The sequence below is a fragment of the Muscardinus avellanarius genome (assembly GCF_963383645.1).
Source record: "Muscardinus avellanarius genome assembly, chromosome: 5".
In the NCBI taxonomy this organism is placed as follows: domain Eukaryota; kingdom Metazoa; phylum Chordata; class Mammalia; order Rodentia; family Gliridae; genus Muscardinus; species Muscardinus avellanarius.
Window position 1 is genome coordinate 119085740 of NC_137790.1, and position 23936 is coordinate 119109675.

Genomic DNA, 23936 nt, shown 5'->3' on the forward strand with positions numbered 1-23936 from the left:
CAAAGAAGAATAATGAATGCTAACTGCATATCTGTATTGGGTGACTGGATGGATGATAATTATTTCTAGAGGGAAGAAACCCAGAGAAGAGACAAGTTTGGGGGATGAGCTAGTGGGATCAGGAGACTATCGTAAGTTCAGCATTGAAGAGCTAAAAGTGAAGTGCCTGTGAGATGTCCAGTTGAAAAATTCAGCAGGTAGTTGAGTATTGGACCCTGGGGCTCAAGAGACATTTGACTTGGAATATATATTTGCATATAGAGTTGAAATGAAATAAAATCAGGAGAGTGTGTAAAACAAGAACCATGTTGTCCTAAGAAATGTGGGCATATAAAGAACAGGTAGAAATAGATGACATCACAAAAGAGCTGGGAAGAGGTCAGGCCAGAGAGGAAGGGGAAATATCAAGGATGCATGATGTTAGGAAGCCCAAGGAAATAATACAATAGTGTGAATTGCTACTAAGATGCCAAGAAGGATGAGAGTTATAAAGTGCACTGATCCCTAGAGAAGTCAGGAATACAAGACAAGGAATATGCCCTCCACAGTGGAAGGCATGCAAAGGTGAGTATATATACACTTTCCTCTCAGGAAGGGCTCATGAAATCCACCTTGAGAAGCCCTTGGGAGATTTAAAAGAGACCCATGGGCCTTCATCAGGGCTTGCCAAGTACTTGTACCACATAGCCTTGATTTTAACTGACAGTCCAAGTTTTATAAAACTTTTTTGTCTTAGGTGTCAGAACTGGCAATTAGATTACTTTTTGTTAAAAAAATGCCATTATATATATTAGGAACAGATATGATAGAAACAGCTTGTCCTGACTTCCACCTTCTTGTATGTTGAAAACCTAGACAAGAGCATATATGGCCTGAATCCAGAATTCCATATCCTTTTCTGCTTATTTCAAGAGTCTTTTAAGCCAGGCGTGGTGGCGCATGCTTGTAATCCCAGCATTTGGGAAGCTGAGACCCTGTTTCAAAATAAAGAATAAAAAATAGGGCAGGGGGTATATCTCGGAGGTTGAATGCACCTAGGTTCCATCCTCAGACCCACACAAAAAAAGTCCTTTATTCTGACATCTGCATCTCAGCTCCTGTCCATCAGTCTTATGTGCGAGATTGTAGATAAAAATAAAATACCATGAAGAGAGTAGATGATTATTCATTGCTACATTCTTAGTATGTAAATCAGTACCAGGTACATATATATATATATATATGTACCTGGTACTGATTTATTGGACATATATATATATATATATATATATATATATATATGTCCAACTAATAACTGAACAGAAAATTAAGTTAAATGGAAGGAACAATTTTAATCTTTATGTTTAATATAAAAATGGGAGAAAATCAGAAAAATAACTAGAACATGTCTTTTGGGTACTTAGATTTGTTTGCCTGACCCATTTAAAAAAAATCTTCTGTGAGTCAGTTATATATCAATCTTAGTATTTCTCAAGAATCCCCAGAGGGCAGGAGGCTGGAGGTGAGGTTGCTGATCTCATACAGTACCCAGGAATACAGGGATACTCCAGATTCTCAAACCAGGGTTGGTTAAAATGCATGAAAATGAAAGTCACGATATTTAACATATCATATTTACTTGGATTAGTATATCTTGGATATACTAATTGGATTAGTATATCTAGGCCCACCAAAGGACACAAGCAAGACGAGATGCAAAAGCAGCTGCCTACCAGCCTGTTTCCCTCCTACTTCTCTGAGAACATGATCAGAGAGGCAGGCTTTGGTCCTCAAAAAGTAATTGGAAAGGGCTCAGAAAACTTACCGCCATTTCCGACAGTTGTCCCCTCCTAACAATCTGCAGTTGTAGTGGTACTTATTAGTACCTTTCTCTGGTTAGCCCTCCCAGATGTTTGATGTGGTATAGTTTGAGCAAAGATAAATATTTGAAACTAGCTATAGAGCAGCTTTGGACAGAGTTTGTTCATGAAAATTCAATATCATATGCTCCCGAGGAAATATTTAATATAAAATTTTAATTCAAATGTTCACCTAAGAGCCAACTTTTAATATTGCTTATTTCCTTTTGTTTTGCAAGTAAGGAACACTCTCTGTGTTAATATGAAACTTTGTATTTAATAAAAAATGTAACCTTAAAATATTTAACAAGTGATTGGAGAATATTTTGTCCTCAATAGTTTTATGACAAATATTACATTTTGTAAATATTGTATTTTTTCAAATGATGTTAATCTTTTTACAAATTTTATCTCCTTATTGAGCTTTATTCAATACCATTATTATAGATTACTATAGGATATTTTCTTAGTATTAAATCTGTATGAATTATGACCCAGAGTACCTTCAGGCTATTTTTTTAACTTGAAACTGAACATTTTTTTTCACCAGAGAAATAGGTACCCGAATATTAGCTTTTAACATGCTGAATGTATCCTAATATTGAAAACTATAAAGAATTAAATTATATTTCCTAGTGGCATTTAGGTGTAACAGAAATCATAATAGATAAATTATGCTGAAAATTATGCTGATATGGATGTATTTTATATACCCGATGATAAAAAGTGAAGTTAACTATATATTAATATTTGACAGTACTCAGTAATGCCCACATAGCTGATAAAGCATTATTTATGGCTTAGTCTTTAGGCCTATATCTGGGAGAAATTAGCATTTGATAAGCATATAGAATAAAGAATACTGCTCTTACCAATACCAGTGTGTTTATCCAATCACTGAGGGTTTGAACACAATGAAAAGTCTAAGAAAAACCAAATAGTTTTCTGGAACCCCCACCTTTCCCTGCCCTCAGACATCTTCACTGCTTCTCAGGGCTTTAAATGTGAAGCAGGACTTACATCATCAGTCCCGTCCTCCGACCTTTGGCCTCCAGATGCATCTGTTGGATCCTTTGGTTCCCGGGCTTTTTGGACTTGGACTGAATTACACCTCACGTTTTCCAGGTTTTTTCTATTTTCCATGATGTAGATATTTTCCATGATGTAGATGGTATATCATGGGATCTCTTTGCTTCCCATAATAATGTGAGTCATCTGTGTCATAAATCAATTTCCTATCTATCTATCTATCATCTATCTTCTATTGTTATGCTAGTCCCAAACCTGTCTTGATTACTGTCTTTATAGTAAATTTTAAAATCAAATAACTCCTGAAACACTGCTGCTTTTTTGTGCTGCTGCTTATAACATTCTCTCCACTAAAAAACACAAGGTTTAAACAGACTAAATCTTGGTGTGTGTGTTTGTGTGTGTGTGTACATATGCATGTGTAATTTCTCTTCATCTTTTCTGTAGAAACAAAAATAGACAACTCCAACAATAAAAGTAACAACATAATAACACCCAACAGCTCTTCTATTTTGGGGGAAAATCAAAAGACCAGGCACATATGGTAAGTGAATATAAATGTTTGCTTCCAGTACAGTTTATCTCAGTTGCTCTTGTTTTTTAACACCTCTGATAAAGTGATGTGTGTGTGTCAATGTGAGTGTAGTTTTCCATTGGTAAAACTTGCAAGTGTTAATACTGTTCAGATCAAAGAACAATGGCACACACCTGTAATCCCAGTACTTGGGAGGCTAAAACAAAAGGATCACAGGTTCAAAGTCAGCGTTAGCAATTTAACATGACCCTATTTCAAAATAAAACATAAAAAGGCTGGGGGTGTGTCTTGGAGGTAGAATCCCCAGTATAGTGTGTGTGTGTGTATGTGTGTGTGTGTGTGTGTGTTTGTGTAGTGTGTAGCACTTTTATTCTGTGAATGTATGCTCAGTGAGTTAACTGTATGTATTTTATCACAATGTAGAAAAAAATAATTGATTGTGAAATTATTGTTTGGTGAGAAGTTTTGCCCTAATATTGGAACTTAAGCCTGTATCCCAAACCCCCACTGCTACCACAGTCATTTAACATAGATAGGGAGAAAGCAAAATGAAATTACACAAGCAGGAAAGGAGCAAACAGTATCTCACCACAAAACTCCACTTCTTCAAACTACTAATACCTACACTTAAGTAATTATATTAAATTACTTATTTATGTGGATTTTAGAACTGAAACAGTATTTTTTATTTTAGAAATATTTAAAACTCTCTTTTACATAAAAATAATAAAAAGATAATTACAACCCTTTTGTTACTTAATGAAGCATTGTCGTCTCCTCTACCTCTCTTTCTAAAGCTCCAGCTATGATATACCATTCTCAGTTGGCTGTTAAGCATACACACGGGATCATAGTGCTGCACTCACAGAATGGAAACAAAGCACAGATAATCCCCAAAGTAACTCATTCTGGAAGGAATGGACCTGTTTCATTATCTAGATGCTTGTCTTAATTATTTCATTAAATAACACCAAGTGTCAAAGAAACCGTGCCATACCAATTGCTAAATCTTCTTAAAGCACTTTTATTATAATTTAACTAAAATGCAGAGATAGTTGATCGTGAAAGATAAAACTGAAATAAGCATCATTTGTACTGAGGAGAATCTGGCTTAGGAAAATATTCCTTCCTAATGTCTTTATGCAAAAAGAATCACTTATTCTTAAAAAAATAAAAGTCCATTAATGCCTCCCCAGATCAATTGTTCTGTTATTTTAGAAATAAATGTGTTTCAACATTAATATTATGAACTAATAATTATCACAAATTAATGACCTTAAGGTCAGAATTGATGTGTCTAAATAAATTCAAGCTTCCAATATCTGATTCTATGTGGACATTTAAGGGTTAGATTATTCATATAGTTTTTGTGGTACTGGAGATAGAATCCAGGGGTATTTTACCTCTTAGATACACCCTCAGCCCTATTTTTTATTTTTTACTTTGAAACAGGGTCTCACTGAGTTGAAACAGGGTCTCACTGAGTTGCAGAGGGTCTCACTAAGTAGATGAGGCTGTCCACAAACCATGAATCCTCCTGTCTCTCAGTTTCCCAAATGCTGAGATTGCAAGCATGTGCCACCACGCCTGGTTTCATATAGTTTTTTACATGTATATTTTCTTTGTTAAAGAAAGTCCACTTGCTGTTATCTCAGGTGTCCAAATAAATCTCAAGCAAACTAAAGCCCAGCATCTTCAGAGCTAAGCCAATGTCAGACACAGGAACATCAACACCAACATCCAAGCTCCAGGAACAGAAAGAGTTGAAGGAACACTCTTACAGCTATTCCATTTCTTGAATCTCATAGATAGTATGCTGTAAACCAGTGTTTTTCAAATCGTAATACTCATTATAATCTCTTGGGTGAAATTTAAAAAACACAAACACCAGTATTCCACACTCAAAGCTTTTGATTTAATTAAGGTGGATGGGAACTGGACATCACTAGACAGTGCTAATGTGCTCTCAGCTTTAAAAGCCTGGAGGTAAAAAAGCCCCTGGGTTCCACCCCCAGTACCACCAAAATTATTTTTTCTTTAATGTCTTGAATGTCAGATGCTTTTGAGATATCTTAAATATCTTAAATGTATAAGATATATACATTTAAGTATTTATCTATTCATACACACATATATACACAAATATACACACAAACACACACACACACACACACACACATATATATATATATATATATATATATATATATATATATATATATATATATAGTGGTAGTGCATGCATGTAATCCCAGTACTTGGGAGGCTGAGACAGGAGGATCCCAAATTCTCAGCCAGCCTGAGCAAGTTAGTAAGGTACCTCCTCAACTTAGATTTTGTTTTAAAATTAAAAAAATAAATAAATAGGGATGGGAATGTAGCTCATAGATAGAATGCCCCCTGGGTTCAATCCCCAGTAACACACACACACACACACACACACACACACACACACACACACTAAGCCTTTTATATATTTTATTTAGAAACAAGGTCTTGCTAAGTTCCTGAGGCTGACCTCAAATCTGTGATTCTCCTATCTCTGTCTCCCATGTACTGGGATTACAGATGTGTGCCACCATGCCCAGGTGTTTAGAGTGAACATAAAACAAACATACTTTATCTGCAACATAAAACATACTTTAAGATGCATGGTAGAACTAACATAACAATTGATGTAGAGCAGTGAAATCATGTTGTGAAATCATAATACTCAAAATTAAATTTTGTGCTGGGTGACGTTTTCTAAAAAATATATTAACTCATAGAACAAGTTTTTTAGGACTATGTATTTGTCCAAAAGAGACAGTAGAAGAAATTATTCTCAACCCAAATGAATCAAATAGATTCTAACATTGTCTACATTTTTGCTCAACTACTTTTATTCAAATGAAAAGAAATTTTCAAATAGAGGTTGTTCTATTAAATGCCAGAATGATTTTTTCAACATAGAGGATTAATCTCAATAAATTTCCCTAGGAGTGTTCAAGATGTCTTATAACTGTTATTATTTTATTTAAAAACTGTATCTTGAAAGTAAAAGAGCATAGGCCTTTGGCTCTGTTGCAGCCTGAGATTCAAAAGTGATACTGAGGAGAGTGCTGGGAGGAGAAGGTAGGTCTTAGCACTCTAGGACTCCACTTGGGTAGGGCAGGAAGGCCAGTAATTGGTGTTTCAGTCATACAGAGAAGACAGCTACTCAAGGGAGTGGCCTTCTCCAGTCAATACCAGGGGCAGATGTAGCAGGGCTCAGCCAAGGGCAAGTGGTTATGGGAATACACAAGACCCTTAATATCTGTAGGGAGATGGATCTATAAATCTGTGTGGATACCCAAATCCACAGATTCTCAAGATCCCTGTATAAAATAGTGTAGTATTTGTATGTAACCTAGACACTTCCACTTGCATACTTTAAACCACCTCTAGTTTGCTTATAACATCTAGTACAATATAAGTGCTATGTAAATATTGTTATACTATATTGTTTGGTGAATAATGACAAGGAAAAGTGTGCATGTTCAATAAAGATGCAATTTTATCCCCCAATATTTCAATCTGCAGTTGGCTTAATCCATAGATGTGAACCCTTGGTTATGGAAAGCCCCATTGCACCCAAAAAAAGGCAATATTTTTAATTCTTACTTTTCTTCTGAGTCCTTCACAGTGCATATGGAGCTGGACACACTAATGTAGCTTAAAATATCCTTCTTGACTTGATATAGTTAGATGTGAACCCTTAAAAACTTGTCAAGTCATTTATGACCTTTCTCATGACAAAGTTGTGACTTTTTTTAATGTACTCAGAGTCCCATATTCCAAGGACATGTGCTTGAGAAACAGAAGTACCATGGTCACTCCTGCTCTTTGAGGAGATCCTATGGGATGAATATCTATGCCCTGCCCCCAAATTCATACATTGAAGTCCTAACCTCCTAGGAACAATGTTGGAAGGCATAGGCTTTGGGGGTTAGCTTGACCTTATGAATGGGATTAAAAAGTATGCCCAAAGGAGTTTGTTTTCCTCTTCTACCTAGGTGGACACAGCAAGAAGCTGATCATCTATGAACCTAAAAGCAAGCCTTCATCACACACTGAATCTGCTGATGCCTTGAGCTGGACTTCACAAACTCCAGAACTGGGAGAAATAAATTTTTGTTATTTATAGAATTCAGTTATAGCAGCCCACACAGTCTTCGACCGGAAGAAAGTTGCATCCAAGAGAATAAACTAAAACAACAGCCTTTGTACTCAGAGTGCTGCAAGCTCAGAGGGGTTTAGAAAAGCAAGAAGATTAAAAACCTACTGGCATTTTTCTAAAGCCTCCGGTGAGATTTCATTACCAGTAAACTAAACTTAAAAAGCAAAAGTATTAATAGCAAAGCAAATAATTTTCTCATTGTTTGTATATTTTTAGGCTCTTTAATTATATAAAGCAATTAGAAACACCTGGAACATAAAAAATTAATTGAAAACTAAAGTCTATTTGACACATCACTAACTGACATAGGGTACATGTGCCTTAGGGTACATGTTTATATCTGTAGCAGATATAAACAACTTCAATAAAAATACCAACTGAGGCAATTATATAGCTCCCTTGGAACCTAAAATTTAGACTTATGTAACGGGGGGAGGGAACTTTAATACTCTGGAAAGCAGCTTTTTGACGTGGAATCTGGGAACTTTGAAATCTATTAGAGAATTACCATAGCATTTTAGAATGGAAAAGACCCAAGGTTACCTAGTTTCAAACTTCCTCTTTTTCTCAAATGCCTCAATTGTGCATGTGTGTGTGTGTGTGTGTGTGTGTGTGTGTGTGTGTGTGTGTGTGATCCTGGGGATTGAACTCAGGGGAACTCCACTGCTGAGCCACACATACACCCAGCCCTATTTTATTTTTATTTTGAAATGGTCTCACTAGGTTGATGAGTCTCACTACTTGCTGAAGCTGTCTTCAAACCTGGGGTGCTTCTGTCTCAGCTTCCCCAGTACTAAGATTATAGGCGTGCACCGCCATGCCCAGATGAACTGCCTCATTTTTCAAGCGAGAAAACAAAGGCATTGGGCTGGCCTTATTAATGAGTTTCAGGGCCACAGTCCAGTTTTGCTCAGCAATAAGAAAGCCATTCAGGGTTCTGGAGTGTACTTGCTTTAAAGTATAATCACTCTGTGTCAAGATAGAGCTACTTGATAGAGCTACCTGATAATGGGATTCCATTATCAGGATGACCACTCATTTTGGCTGTAGAATAATTAGTTGTCAGTGTTTCTTCTAACCAGAAGGGGCAATGTGGGAGTCAGTGCTCTCTCTTCTAAAATCATCTATGGACTAATCCAAAAGGGACATGTAAATAATCTATGAACTTGAATGCATAGAATTCATTTTGTGGGTATGGTTGACTAAATACTTGTAGCTTGGGAGATTATATATATATATATATATATATATATATATATATACATAATTATATGTGTGCATATATCTATATATAACTCCATGTATGGGTATATGTAATTAAAAATACTAATGCTTTCTTTTTGAGGTGGGGATTTCACTATGTTGCCCAGGCTGGCTCCAACATGCAATCTTCCAACCTCAGGCTCCCAAGTAGTTAGGATTATGGGCAAGTGCTACCATACTTATACTCTCTTAATAGTATAAGTGTATCATGCATATTTTGAGTTTCGAGTTGCATCTGGGGAAGTTGTTATGTCTTGAGATTTAATGTTTACATGTTGTTAGATATATAATTTGCTGAAAAGATACTCATGCTATATTTTCTGTTGGGCAGAGCTGGTGATGATGAATTTGATTATCACCCCCCAGTCCCTGGGTACTCTTGGGAGATTAAAAACAAATTTCATGTGGAGTGGACTGAAATAATTTATATACTGATTCTGAGCACAAAGAAGCTGAAAACTCAGAAGAAAAACTTCAACTACAGAACCCTTGGGTTCAGACTCTTTATATATTTTTTAATAAATCCTCTTTTCTAATGACTTCCCAGCCATTTCATAGCTTCTTGGAGGGAGTAAGTAGGGTTAAAAACAGAGCTGAAAGTGAATCCTAGAGGCTGACACTCTAGGCAAAACCTGATCATGCTATTTACTAGCTGTGTGTTTTTAGGGAGCTTCCTTTTTTGTTTATCCTCAGGTTTATAAATGGGCTCTACCTGGTTAAGGCATAGCATAAATCCAGAGATCTCCAGTGAATGTCCAATGCAGTAACTTTTACAAATTTCTGTAATGTTCTGATTCTTTAGGTGCAGATAAGGGAAATTATTAATGGCTCATAACAAATATTAGTTGAACATTAATGAATACATATTTAATGAAAAGTAAACACCTAATATTTGAAAATTATTTCATATTTTCAGCTGGTTTCACCTCAGTACGGTATAAGGCAAATATTCTTATCTTCCCTTTCAGTTGATGAACTGAGGGTCAAAAATAAGTCACACAATAGCTGTGGATCAGAAGTAAAAAGTGCCAAATTTGAGGCACCCAGGTATGACTTCAAAGGCCCACAGTAACATTGCATAATGGCAAAGAGATAAGCTAGAAGCCATGTCTAAGGATCCAAGTATTCATGTACCTTTGTTTACAACAGTATAAAAGGTTAGCCTGACAAGCACCCACCATGATCTCAAGGGCATGCTCTGTTGAGGGCTAGGCTAGGGGTGGGGGTGGAGGACACTATCTCACAGTGTGATTCCATGATCATAACAAAGAGCTTTTGGTTCAGATATTTTAAAAGCGAAGTTCAGAGGTCCAAAGCAGAGCCTGTATTCATCTCCCTATTGCATAGGAAGCCCTTTGTAGTATAAATCAATTCTATAAAGAAATTTGTATATCCCCTCTGGAAGAGACCACCTCTCGCTCTTTTATCTCACTAGGCCCTGCCTTAGAGAGACTGTGCATTCTCCATGAACAAATTATTTATGTGAAAGATGTTGCTGAAGAAAATATAAGATTGAGGAACTTTGGTGATCTGATTAGTAAACCTAAATTATTTCCTGGGTTCAATGTAATTAAACTTCAAAAGGTTGTACTTTTTCCTACCTCATAGGAATGGTGAAAAACAAATGAAACATATCTAAAGGACTAGAGTTTCTTATGGTACAATACTAACATTACTTCAAGCAAGCTCCAGGAACTTTCCAGAGTTCTGAAACATCTGTCCTAAGGAGAAAAACAAAGCATAACTGGAAATGTTTTCACTTGACCTGCGCTATCAGCCTATGTTCTATGATTATACTTTGAAATAAGTTCTCAAATCAACAACCAAACTTCACACCTCAAGGAACTAGAAAAAGAATAAACCAAGCCTAAAGTTTGAAGTATGAATAAATAATAAAGATTAGAGCAAAAACAAATGAAATAGATACAGGCATAGTGGTGCACACCTGTAATCCTAATACTTGGAAGACTGAGACAGGAAGATCGCAGGTTTATGGACAGTTTCACAACATATACTCTCAGCAAACTAGTGAGACCCTATTTCAAAACAAAAAATTCAAAAGGCTTGAAAAGGTGTAGCTTGAAGATAGAATGCCCCTGAGTTCAGTCCCCAGTACAATCAAACAAAAAATGAAATAGAGAATAGAAAAGCAATGGGAAATGATGAAACTGACAGTTGGATCTTTGAAAGTATAAACAAGATAAACCATTTACTATACTAAAAACAAACTACTATAAGCAACTACATGCCAACAAAGTATATTACATAGAAGAAGTAGATAAATTCCTAGAAACATCTTATCTACCAAGACTGAGTCATGAAGAGACATAAATTCTGAACAGACCTATAACCAACAGGGAGATTGAATCAGTAATAAAAAACCTCCAAAAGAGAAAAGCCTGAGGCCAATGGCTTCATTAGTGATTTCTACCGAACATACAGAGAAGAATTGAAGTCATTCACTTCTGAATCTCTTCTTAAAAATTGAAGAGGATAGGACACTTTCAAATTAATTTTATGAGGCCAGCATTACCCTGATACAAAATCCAGGCAGAAATACCACAAGAAAAGAAAACTATGGGTCAATAATCATAATGAATATAAATGTAAATGTCTTCAACAAAAGTACCAAGCCAAGCCAGGAGTGGTAGTGCACACTTGTAATCCCCGTACTTGGGAGGTGGAGACAGGAGGATCGCACAGGTTCAAAGCCAGCCATGCTGGCTTAAGAGACCCTGTTTCCAAATAAAAAGTATTAAAGAATAGGTCTAGGAGTGTAGCCCAGAGGTAGAAGGGCTTTCAGGAACTCCAGTACCACACACACTAAATAAATAAATAAATAAAAAGTACCAAGCCAAATTCATCACCTTACTAAAAGGATCTTACACCTTGAACCAAGTATCCTTTAATCCTGAGATGCAATCATAGTTCAACAAATGAAGTTTTATTAAGATATTATACCACACATTAACACGATGAAGGATTAAAAATTATGTGATCAACTCAATAGCAGTGAATGTGTTGCTAAAATTCAACAACCATTCATATTAGGAACTCTTAACAAGCTGGGAAAAGAAAATGTCCTCATTATGAAAGAGGCCATGTATGAAGAGCTCATAGCAAACATCATCCTCAACAGTGAAGTACTAACCTGCAAGCCTAAATAGGCCTGAAGATGTGGAAGCTAGGCCAAAAAAAGAAGAAAAGGGACCTCATGAAAATTAGGAGAGAGACCAGGAGAGTAATATGATAAATAGTAATCAAACATTTAAATGTTATTTGTAAACAATGTGTCATGCATTCTTTATATTAGTCAAATTTATAAAATTTAAAAATTTACATATATATACACGAATAAATATGTATGTGAAAACACACACACACACACACACACACAATTTTCCCCACTGGAATATTAATCTTAGTTCAATTGCATGTGGAAGGAAACAAATCAACTGACATGTACTAGTAAGACCCTGTTTCAAAATAAAAAATAAAATAGGGCTGGAGGTGTAGCTAGGTAGAAGGCCCCTGGATTCAATCCTCAGTATAAAAATAAAATAAAATAGCCAGGTGTGGTGGCGCACGCTTGGGAGGCTGAGACAGGAGAATCGCACAGGTTCGAAGCCAGCCTCAGCTACTTAGTGAGACTCTCAGCAACTTAGTGAGACCCTGTTTCCAAATAAAGTATAAAATAGGTCTGGGAGTATAGCCCGGAGATAGAAAGCCTCTGGGTTCCACCCCCAGTACCACCAAAATAAATAAATAAATAAATAAATAAATAAATAAATAAATAAAATTAAAAACAGGAAGTTTTGACTGTAACTTAAAAGAAAGTAACTACAAAAACTTGTAATGTTCTAGGGAGATGAGGTAAGCAAAATAATTACTAGAATTGGAATCCGGCTGAAATGAGGAGTTCAAAAGCCCAACTGTTTCCATATGTACTCCTGGATCCCAAATAATTAACAGTGGCTGTGACTCATCTCACCAGTGTGGGAACTGACTCAGAGGAAGCAGGATCTCTTGTTTGGGATGCTCATGATTATTACCACTTGATTGACTTGGTGGGCTGAAGAAGGACTGGAGGCTTAGTTTTTGCCATTTGCTGAGATTAAAGTATTTAATGATGTCTCATCCCATTTATGGAGCCAAATGTGATTCCAATAAAAATAAGAGGAGGGAGAAGGGATTTAACTAGAACCAGGGTGCTTTTTCTCATGACTTTGACTTTGGGGTTATAAAGGATGTCCTAGTTATGTTTAATGTAAACTGCTTATTGAAATCATTGGTTCAAAAACTTCAAATCCAGAAACAATCTGCTGAGATTCATTTGGTTAGTCCAAATTGGGGCCTGGGTGTTGATTCTACCTCTGAGCTACACCCCCAGCCCTTTTAAAAATTATTTTGTGCCGGGCGTGGTGGTGCACACTTGTAATCCCGACACTAGGGAGGCAGAGACAGGAGGATAGTGTTGGTTCGAAGCCATCCTTGCTGGCTTAAGAGACCCTGTTTCCAAATAAAAGAATATATAAAATAAGTCTGGGAGTGTATCCTGGAGGTAGAAGGGTTTTCAGGAACCCCAGTACAACCACCAAAAAAAAAAAAAAATATTTTGTGCTACATTGTTGGGGCTGTCCTTAAACCTGGGATGTCTCAGCCTCCCAAGTACTGGAATTACAGGCATGCACTACCACACTCAGTTCCATATATAATTTTAAGGTTCAGGTGGGAATGAGAACCACTTGCTGGATGTGGGATATTTTTCTTTAGTAGGTATTTTTCCAGATGTTAGGCTCATTAAAGATAAGAACTCAGGCTCACATGAATATTCTATCCAAACTTCAGGCTCCAATGAATTTTTTTTTACCACATTTGTGAAACAAACAAAATTTTATGTACAAGTTGAGCTTAAGTAATCATAAAAAACAGATTCTATAAAGTGAATATTTTGAAAATAAGAATAGCCAGATATAACCTATTTTTCCACAAGTACTTAAAAACTGTTGATCATCACTTGGTGTAATTATCTTTAAACTGGGCTTGAAATCTTCCTTTCTGGTCACTCTGGATCTTATCTTGGAACTAAAGTTCACCTGAAACATGGGTCTCCATGTTGGAATAAAAATCCCCTGAATGTTTCCAGGGCTGTTGGCAACTTCCCTGTGTCCCAGAGATGGATGGCTCAGTTACTCAGCTACGACTGTTAGAGCTTGTAAAAGAATGGCCTGAGGTATTACTGTGATATTATTGTTAGAAAATCTTGGTCCAGTATTTGACACTCTGAGTGTTCTTTGCAAGGCAGCAGGAAAACAATTCTATCACTAACACTTAAGTTACCTCCATACTCAGCTTGAACTGCACAGTTGCTCTCTCTGATGTGCATCCACTCATTCAACAGCATGTTATAGAGGCCCTAGCACATGGCATATACACATGTCTAGATGTTCCCCAACTGATGGTTTTATATGTATTATCATGGTCATACACTATGTCGATGGTTGTGTTTGTCTGAGATCATCTATACCACAATATTGCATCATCACAGCTGTTCTATGAGGTTACTCTCAGCCAGAGAAGTGACAGTACTTGCCTTAGATGACATTCTGTGCCAGTGGGAACTTGGGGAAGCTCCTGATGTCCTCCTCTATACACTTCACAGGTGCTCTCAAAGCCACTTTATTAAATATTCTCTCTGGTGGAAAACCAGTGAGCCTTCTGGGCAAATAACAATATGATATGCCTTCTACAAGACTGTCAGTCTGATTGTTCTTTCTATATATACATATGTCATGTAGCTTTTCCTGGAGGCACAGTACTGTATTCTATTGAACTAGGTGAACTAATTTTTGAGTGATTCCTGCCTCATCTTTACTACAATGAATCATAAGTTGTAAAAAAAAAGTTTCCTAAGGTCATGGCATTAAGCTGTATGCTGTTGGTAAGAGTTCTGTTGGCAACCTTGAAATATCCAATGGGAATTTAAACTCAGGAGATTTGAGAAAACAGATTGGGGAGGGATGGTTGTCTTCTTCCCTCCCTTAAAATAACATTATGGAGATAGAGGAATTATACAACATAGATGGCTTTGGAGTCTGACATCTCTTCTTGGATGTGTTCCCACTAAATCTGACTTATGCTTCACATTCAGAAATGCCTTGTTCTCTGAAAAGCCTTTCCTAGGTTTCCTGTTAGACACTTTTACTATATTATCTACTTACTAGATTTATTTTTCTTTTTTATGTTACAAATAAACTTCATGAGGGCAGAGAAGATGTCTGTTTTGTGGACTGTGTTACCACTAGCAGCAGGCATAGATCCTGACCTAGCAAAAGATGCATAGTCTGAGGATCACAAAATGCTACGAAATATCCCTTATGCAATAAAATGAAACTCCCTTAGATTTACCCTCCAAGATTTTAAATACTTAAGAACAAACTTACATCTATCGATGTAATTGCACCTGCACTCTAAATAACCTATACCAGATAATGGCACAAAGACAAAGGGCTTGAGCAATTTAAATGAGATGGAATTATACTGTTGAGTGGTGAAAAACAAATTCTAAAATAGCACATACAGCATGATCCCATTTTTGTCAAAAGTAAAAATATATGCCTAGGAAAGAGCCTAATGTTTTATAGAACAAAATATAAATAGTGGTTATGTCTGGGTGGTTGGAAAGAGTTTTTTTATCCCTTTGCTTATCAGCAATTTTTAAATTTTCCACAATAATTAAATATTACTTCTATAATCATAAAGCAATAAAGTCCATACACTTTTATTGTGTGGTAGGGCGTTGAGCTCAGAGGCATTCTACTGTTGAGTTTTATATGTTTATTTTTTTATTTTGAAACAGGTTCTTGCTAATTTTCTGAGACTGGTCTTGAACCTGTGGTCCTTCTGTTTCAGCCTTCCAAGTACTGGGATTACAGGCATGCTCCCCATGTCTCTCTGGTCATACAATTTTTTTAAAGAAAGCAGTGTAATAATTTTTCCTTCTCTGAACAGTGAGTAATGCACTAAATACTTCAAATGAATGGAGGTAGTTAAAAATAAAATATCTGTGCTCCAGGCAGTCCTTTGTGTTAGGATGACTTGGTGGAAGCTACAAATAGGAGGTGATAAGTGGCCTTTGCTGACTATGGTCATTTCAATTACAAAATGTCAATAATTACTCAGAGATCAGCTTAAGCATTTGCAATTATTAAGCAAATAATGTCACAGGAAATATTAACATCTTGTGCCTGATTTGTCAGTAGTTTGTTTTTAAAAATGAAAAAGATTTTTTTAGGTAGAAGGAAAATAAATGTATATTGGGACTTTTCTTCTTTTAGTCTTATTTTATTTTATGGGGGCATATATCAAATGACTGCTTTTTGAACTTGTGTCCATCCTCTAGGGAAATGAGCCAAGAGCAGTGCTTTTTAAACTTTGGTGCACATACAAATCAACCTGGGGATTTTGACTCTGTAGGTTCAAGATGGAGCCTTCATTTTGCATAGGAATCACCTGGAAGCTCACTGGCAGTCCCAAGTCTTGGTTGGTCTTGTGTCTAGTTAACCACAATTTCATATTTTAGTGAGATCACTATTTTACTTGGTTGTCAATTAAAATTTGAGAAAATCTGGTCTAAACAACCCACAATAGTCTGACTGTTCATTCCTATAGTTTTGTATGAAAATTACTTAAGAAAATAAAAATATTTAAACAGATTATTGAAGCTAGTGCTGCCTCTGGTCTCTATCAGTAAATTTCAAAACATAATTTTGCCTTTTAAGACTACTCTAGAAAGTTAAAAGGTAATAATAATTCAGAATTATTATTTATGACACAATATTTCTGGTATCATGTTTTTTATTATAGAAAGTAGGTGCAAGGAGACTCAGATTCCCACTAAATTATGTATCAAAACCTCCTCCATCCTAGTAAATCAATAGGGTAAAAAGCAAGGTCAACTTTAATTATCAGAGATGAGGGTTTGGAGAAAATAACAATCTTAAATCAAAATCATACTGTAATTTGAGTAAAATAAAAAAGACTCCTTATTCTCAGCAGTTAGAAATCTAATAGAGAGCCAGGCATGGTGGCACACACTTGTAATCTCTGCGCATGGGAGGTGGAGACAGGAGGATTGCGCAGGTTTAAAGCCAGCCTTGCTGGCTTAAGAGACCCTGTTTCCACATTAAAATATAAAAATAGGTCTGGGAATGTAACCTGGAGGTAGAAGGGTTCCCTGGAACCCCAGTACCACCAAAAAGAAAGAAAGTAAGAAAGAAAGAAAGAAAGAAAGAAAGAAAGAAAGAAAGAAAGAAAGAAAGAAAGAGAGAAAGAAAGAAAGATCTAGTAGAGAATGAGAGAAGATTCATGTGAAAATTATTTGTTTTATAAAATATTACCAAATTCCCATATTTAAGGAGATAGGGCATGTGGCAAGATTTGCAATTATTCATTAGCATGTATTGTAAAATAATTATTTTTCTCTCTGCTGGGTGTGGGAGCGACTAATTTTTGCAAGACAGACAAATGAACATACAACCCCCTCACTGCTACTTATATAAATATTTACCTCTTGTGAGATACTTCTGAGATGGAGAGAAAAATAAAATCTACAAGTAATTTAACTCCAAAGTGGGGGTTTTGAGAATCTCATCTGGATTTAAGCAGATTAGTTGAGACTAAGTAAGATGCCTTACTCTTCTCAAAGTGACCATTTATCTCTATCCTAAAATGTATACATTTTGAGTAAAACTGCAAAACTAATTTAAAAATTAAAAGTTCCATAAAAACTCCTTGAAATAAAAAGTATGGAAATTAATTAAAGTGAATAAAATTGCCCTTGGAATTGCTCAAATGAAAGAAGCTACTGGTAATTTTCTCACATATATCATGTTCATTTTACTTTTGATTTTACAGCAAGAATAGCTTTTACTGTACCTGGCGAGGGGTTCTCTCTGATTTACTTCGACACCACTCCCAGTCGGAAAGGTCTGGTTTCTGATTTTCCTCATGAGATAATCTTCTGTCCGGACCTTCCAGAAACGTGGTTTCTTCATGGTTAACATCACTTCCTATTTTATCAGAAAATATACCCTTTTCTTTGTGAGAAACATGTTTCACCTCTGCAGTATCTGTATTGGTGTATTTATTGATGCCGGGTAACATGGAGCTGTCCAGAGAGGGTGTGGTGCTGATTTCTACTCTTACAGCATTGAAGATATTCCGATTGTCTCTCTCAGAGTCTTTCACAGTTTCACACTCATAGTTCATCAGGTTGTGACAGGATATAGAATTTTCATCATCATCATCATAGTAATCTTCCTGTGCTATCCTATAAATTCCATAACTTTGTTGGAACGATAGATTAAATTCAAAGCCTTTCCTCTTGGCTAAGTGAAACAATAACAAAATTCTATGGTTAGTAAGGTAGATATAAGCAATAGTTGGATTTACATAGAAAATATAAATAGGAAGTGCATTTAATATGAATATTATGAGTTTAAAACTATCTTCAGTTTTATCAAATCTACTTTTCAAAGCAATTATTCCTTACAAAACCAATCATCATATCACTCTAAGCCTAATTTTCCTCACTTGCACAAAAGGCTTGAAATACAATCTGAAGGACTCTTTCAGTTTTTAACTGAATTTTGCATAACAACAAAAACATAAACTATAAAACTCTCAAATACATTCAGTTTTAGCTTTTTAGTCCACCAATTCTGTAAATGTCTTTATATAAAATAAAATGTTCATAATTTTTACTTTGCCAAAAATGAATTAGCAAGGAGCCTTCTTCAATTTAGAATATCATCAACATATATAACTGTTTTAAAATTTTGATGTATACTTCTGACATTATTGGATTAATGCATACACTAAAAGCTATACTATGCCACCATACAGTTTTTGAACTTTAAGAAAAACACACATTTATGATAAAAATAAATTTGGAAAAAATTGATTTTAAAGTGAATATATGTACACTTCTGTGACCTGAAGCATTTTATAGTGTCTAAGTTTTTATTAATTATTGATAGTTTAGCAGGAATACATGAAACATGTTAAGACCTAAAGTATAATGTGCTCGAACTCTAGTTGGGAATACTGTTAGTTGGTGGATATGCAAAGTCTTATTTGAATAACAAGAATAAATGTGGCAGAAAGTGATACAATTTTGTGAATGTTATTCAATATTAAATTATTTCATATATTAGAATAAAATCATATCAAAGTGGTAGACAAAAACCAATTTTATGTTTTGGTTTTCATCTTTTAAAACATGGCTTATTTCAAAGAAATTTTCTACTTTGATAGCTCCGTATTTTATAGCCAGACATTTAGCTATCTTTGGTGGAAAAATGAAAAACTATAAAGTTTCCAAGGGAATAAGTAAAATTTGATTCATTTTACAATACACCCTAGTATCATTCACATGCTGACTGACTCCACTACCGAAATGTTCCCAGAACCAAAGATTTACAAACCAATTTCTCTGACTGGAACACTGAATTTATCAGTATCATTCATTATTGTCTGAGCCAGAATACAAACCAGAAAATTTCTATTCAAAGAAAATGGACGTGTAGAAACAGAGGTTCATGTTTAATGTAATGTCTTATTTATAGTTCTGCATATTATCCCTAGAATGTAGTCCAGTAGAATTAAATTAGTATTTTTAAGCTTCCTTAAAAGTGTCAAAGGTGAAGGGCTATAAGGATAATTTCATTAGTGATTGGGTTCCTTTTTCTCCAAAAAACTCTAAGTGACATATTTCTAATTCAAGATCAGTAAGAAAATGAAAATGTCATAAAATGATATTTTTATGGTTAATGCTTGATAAAATTGATGTTAGTGACTACATATTTTGCTAGCTGTGTACTAAAACTCTGAAATACATAAAGTAAAAATGAGGAACAGTTTTGAAGGAATGTACAGAATGTGTTGATGGGGAACACGCCTCCATGTTGGGAGGTACAAGAGGCAGAGAGAAGCAGGCTCTGAAAAGAAAGTGGGTCATGGCAGAGCAGCCCAAGGTCAAGTGACACACAGACTTTGTCACTTAACATACCAACAGCCCTACACAACACAACAGTTGTTGGTCCTGCTTTTATGGTTGAGAAAACTGAGGCTGCGAGAAGAAACCTACCTAAGTGATTCTGGTAAAAAACAGTTTTACTTGGGAGTTAACTGATTTCAGAATATGAGTTACTGTCCTCTCTATGAAGTTGCTTTACTGTGAGAAACACATTAATGTAAGCAGAATGACCAGAATGTGCTATTTTTAGGTCAAAGATAGTATAACATGTTTTTGCTGTTGTTACTGATATTCCTTACCACTAAAGGTAGAGTTTGACTGAGGAACTAATGGAGATAAGAGGTTGTATTTCACAGCATTAACAATTTTGAGTAACTAGTGGTTATTATAAGGGGCAGGAGATAATATGTTAAAAACATGTTAGAAATAGGTTTAGAAAATATGTTAAAAATCACAGTTAAGGATAAAAACTATGTTGAAGAAAATGTTAGTATTAGAGTGAAAAGTGATCATTTCTAAGATCCTTGAGGGCAAAGACTTATGTCATTTTAAAATGATTATTAATAAATGGTAGAAAGCCTTGAATGTTTATAGAAGCCATTTAAGTAACATTAATAATTAATAGAAGGTAGTATATTATAATAAGTGAAAGCTACCTCTGTCTAATGCAGGCTCTTCACCTGCAGCTTGCTGTGTTGGGAGGCATAGGGAATGTGTTGTCAGCTATTCTGATTTTTCAAGGCAAACCACATATATAGGTTTTATGTTAAACAAACTGATCTTAAATTTCTGGCTCTGTAATCAAAATTGTTTAAAATAGCTACAAAATTTTATTTACAAATGTCTTTGAGCCAAAACCAACTTGTAGACCTTGTGCTGGGAACTTTTCCTGTTCCTCATAGAACTGCAACACAGGGTAGATACATACTCCCCTTAATAAATAGATATGTACTCTTAGATGTTCCCCTAACAAACAGATATACACTGGGCAAGTGAATGAATGAATGAAACTACTTGAAGAAGTCTTGCTGGGTGTGGTAGGGGATATTTGTGTCAGAACAGCCTTGACTTTTTCATACTAGCTGGACAGAAAATGATATTAATAGAATATTTTTTAAATTTTGATTTTTTTGTAGGAGGAAGGCCTTGAAAATATTGGAGTTCTTGACTTCTACTTTCATGCCACTTAAAAAACAGTAGAGTGGTTTTTAAAACTTTTTGTGTAGTTAGAGATCTTTCATTGATTAATGATTTTCAAGAAACTTAAAGAACATTTTATATTTTGAGATCTATACTTCATTTATGAAAATCATGTATTTGTTCTGCAATGCATGAACTTCACTAATCCAAAACTGTGCACAAAACATAAAGTAGCTCCAATCTTTTGCTTTTAATCACTTCTTGCCAATTATGATTTTAGACAATTTCATCAGCTTATAAAATGAATAATTTTCAGTGTTACATTACTTAGACAAATGCTCTATGTTACATCACTTAGACAAAATGATTTTGTTAAAAAATAAAAGCTGGAAATTTTTTATATAAATATTTGACTACAGCTGTTTGTTTAATTAAAAAAGAGAAGAAAGGAGCATATCAGGCAAACCAAATGAGTATAAAAGCCATAGCCATCCTATATATCAACCATCTGAGATACCTGTGTTAAAAATCACTTCTGCTCTGAGATACTAGTAATACAGATATTTGTCAGAAACAGAGAAGAATTCTTCCTTCTGCAAATTAATTTTCAATACTGATGTTAATTTTCTGGTTGCATGTTGCTCAGTTACCATGCAGCGAAGCTGAGATGTAAAATAATATGTCTTTATATCTAAAAGATGAATCTATAGTAAATGAATTAGAAAAAATTCCTTTCTCGCTTCTAAAGCCCACTAAAAAAGATGTAAACAGAGGCGATCTTAGTTTGCTAACAAGAAAATGTTTAAACACAAAACTCCCATGGAATTAAAGTCATACAGCTGATGAAGCACCTGGCCCACTAGAGGATGAGCCACCTTTGGGGCCTCAGAACCCTGTTGTCAGCTTAGCAATAGGGAAATTTATGGCAGTTTCCTGTACAGTGAAAACACTTTCTTATTCTCAAGATTTCCCTAAGACATCTCCTGGATCTAAGAGGAAAAGGAGCCATTTGTATTATAAGCATGCTAAACAAATATTGCTCACAATGTCTTATTTTTAAAACTATACTTTTTTGTGTGGTACTGAGGATTGAACACAGGAGTATTCTACCTCTGAGCTATTTTATATTCTACCTCAGCCCTATTTTTGAATTCTTTTATTTTGAAACAGCATCTCACTAAGTTTCTAGGACCTCACTAAGTAGCTGAGGCTGGCCGTGAATCTATGATCCTCTTGTCTCAGCCTCCCAAGTACTGGGATTACAAGCAGGCACCACCATACTCGTTTTTAAAAATAAGCCTTTACATTTCCAGTCCTTCTTTGGAATTTAAAAATAAATACAAATAAAGCCCATGACAATTTTAGAAGAAAATATTCCTTTGAAAGGCGTATTTTTCATTTTGAACATGATGTTAATGTGATCATTGATCCTGCTAGCTGGCTATAGGCTCTTCTGTCTTGTGAAATACTTTGCTTTCAGTCTTATATGGGTACTCCCCACTTCCTACAAACTCCTGCTCTGAAATACTTTACTAAGCCTTTTGACCAATACACTCTTCTCTCACAATCCTAAATGTCCTAAGAGTACTGATTCAATATATTAGTGGAAAAATGTTAACATTTGTTAGGCTGTTATAACAGGCTCTTAAATGATTTCTTATTTTCTTTTGTCTTTAAAAGTGGGGCATAAAATTTATTGTTTTTTAAATAAAAATTTTAAAATAAAATTAAAATATTAAAGAATTAAAATTTATTATCAATTTTCTCTGTAGTTATTTCTCTGGATATTAATCTCCAGAAGCACACCATAATTATAAATTCTGTGGTCATTTTTAAAGACAAAATGAATTCGCATCTATTAACAATAAAACTTGACCATAAAAGCCTTTTTGTCACTTGAAAAATATGTAGACATTCTAAATTCTAAATGTATTAATGAATACATGAAAAATGCCCAGTTGGTGATGAGTTAGTATTTATAATCAATTCTGTTGTAGAATTTACTACAGTACATAATTTGATTCTTGCCAGTTTTATGACCTTAAATAGTATTAGGTGATCTGATTTTATTTAACTTTTCTTCTCTGTTAGAGAATAAGGCATTTGCCTATTCTGAACAAAGAACAATTAATGGAACTGTTTATTTAACATATGCTAGTGGGACACAGTGGCTCATGTCTATAATCACAGTACTTGGGAGGCTGAGACAGGAGCACCGCAGGTTCACAGCAAGCCTCAGCAAACTAGTGAGGCCCACTGCAACTTACTGAGACCCTGTTTCAAAATAAAAAGTACAATAGGGTTGGGGTATAACTCGAAGGTAGAATGCCTCTGGGCTCAGTACCTAGTACTACACATAATAAAATAATAATGATAATAATAATAATTTGGCACATACTAAATCATGTTATATTTATTAAATGGTAGAACATCCTAATTTGGTTTATAATAAAATCATATCCTTTCCTGCCTGAAAAATTTAAATATGCCGCGCATTCCTCGGCTTTTTCTGTTTTAGAATATGGAATGACTACACTGTGGAGACCTTTGTGATTAGCTCTGCCTCTCATTCCCATTCTAGGTGTGCTCTTTAGGGAAAAAATACATATATACATACTTTTAAGTGAAACACATGGCTAGATTCATATATACACTAACAATGATGAGCTCTGTCACCTTTGTCCCATCTTGGAACTGAGGGCTTTGTTTGTTGGCTGGTGCTAAGCTGTGCGTGTTTCTAACAGCTGAGGAACACATTCTGGGACCCTGATCAGGCACTCTGATTACTTACTCCGAAAGCTCTCCAAATCCCTGGAAGAAAGCCAGCAGCAAAACAATGTTTCTCACTGTTCCACTGAATAGTAGTGGGCTATCACATAATGAGATTTTCTTATT

At 35.2% G+C, this 23936-nt stretch overlaps 1 protein-coding gene across 1 annotated transcript in view; it reads right to left on the reverse strand.

Moving 5' to 3' along the window:
• Nucleotides 1–23936, reverse strand: part of GPR149 (G protein-coupled receptor 149) — a gene marked incomplete at both ends in the record, with an annotated part of 43712 nt that overhangs the window by 17281 nt on the left and 2495 nt on the right. The window contains one exon of the mRNA XM_080696590.1: nucleotides 17801–18252. Coding sequence (XP_080552716.1) covers nucleotides 17801–18252 — 452 coding nt within the window. The remainder of the gene's footprint in view (nucleotides 1–17800; nucleotides 18253–23936) is intronic.